This window comes from Verticillium alfalfae, genomic scaffold (genome assembly GCF_000150825.1).
Source record: "Verticillium alfalfae VaMs.102 supercont1.5 genomic scaffold, whole genome shotgun sequence".
In the NCBI taxonomy this organism is placed as follows: domain Eukaryota; kingdom Fungi; phylum Ascomycota; class Sordariomycetes; order Glomerellales; family Plectosphaerellaceae; genus Verticillium; species Verticillium alfalfae.
In genome coordinates, this window is record NW_003315034.1 from 843,253 (window position 1) to 844,281 (window position 1,029).

Here is a 1,029-nt window from a genome sequence, read left to right on the forward strand (position 1 = left end):
CGAAGCCCTCGTGCTCGTCGTTGAAGTCGTTGTAGTCCTCGAGGTCTTGCTCGGCGAAAATGTCGAGCAGCTGCGACCAGACGGGGTGCGTCTCGCTGAGGTTCTGGACACTGGGTATGCTGCGGACATCGGTGAAGAGGAGGTGCGTGGGCGACAGGAGGGCCTCCTTGACGGCGCGCAGGGAGAGCTCTTGAGCCTCCTCAGAGGCAAGCTCCTCCTTGTCGTCGGCATCGAACGTGCGCAGGGCTTTGAGAAGGTACTCGTAGCTCTGTCTGATGTGCGAAGGACCGCGGTTAGGGACCCCCAGAAAAAAAGGAGGACAGGGGAAACTACTCACCCGTCCTGGCCTGCCTCGGCCGCAACCTCAGAAATGTCGACATACATGTTCCGCTGGTACTCCTCGCCCGTGTTCCAGTCATCGAACCAGGTGGGAATGTGCTTGAGGTAGGGCTCGATCGTGTCGAACATGCCATGTGCCTTGAGGAACTTGAGAATGGCGGAAAAGACGTTGAAGCGAATGGGGTTCTTGGGGTCGATGAGGTTGAACACGGTCGTCAAGGCGTTGAGGCTCAGGCCGACGCCGTTGATGGGCGACGTGGCGATGGGCTTGCTGAAGGCCTGGCACAGCGCGGGCAGGTGCTTCTTGGGCTCGTTGGACTGCATGACGAGGTGGATCATGAGGTTGGACGCGGCGGTGAACTCCTTCTCGGGGACAGAGGTCAGAGCCGAGGAGGAGCGAACAAGCTTGGCGAGGGCCTCATCCCTCTTGGACTCGTCCTCCAGCAGGGGCTTAACCTCGTCGGCGATGTGGAGGTAGTCTGCCATCTCGCCGGCCAGCTCGGGGAAGGTGCCGTCCACGAACAGCAGCTGCGGCTGCGCATTCTGGGTAGTCGATCCAGCCGCCATCTTGGGTCGCCTGTTGCCGTTCCGTTCCGATGTGGTGTTTGGAGGGGCGCGAGGTTCTCTCGTTTGCGTTGTTGTCGTCGTCAACCGCTGGCTCGTCTGTCGTTTGATTATGGACATTCGGGT

At 60.3% G+C, this 1,029-nt stretch overlaps 1 protein-coding gene across 1 annotated transcript in view; it reads right to left on the reverse strand.

Moving 5' to 3' along the window:
* VDBG_04583 (PCI domain-containing protein) overlaps nt 1-906 on the reverse strand; it is a gene marked incomplete at both ends in the record, with an annotated part of 1,359 nt that extends 453 nt beyond the window's left edge. The window contains 2 exons of the mRNA XM_003004931.1: nt 78-272; nt 338-906. Coding sequence (XP_003004977.1) covers nt 78-272; nt 338-906 — 764 coding nt within the window. The remainder of the gene's footprint in view (nt 1-77; nt 273-337) is intronic.
* Between the last annotated feature and the right edge of the window lie 123 nt (nt 907-1,029).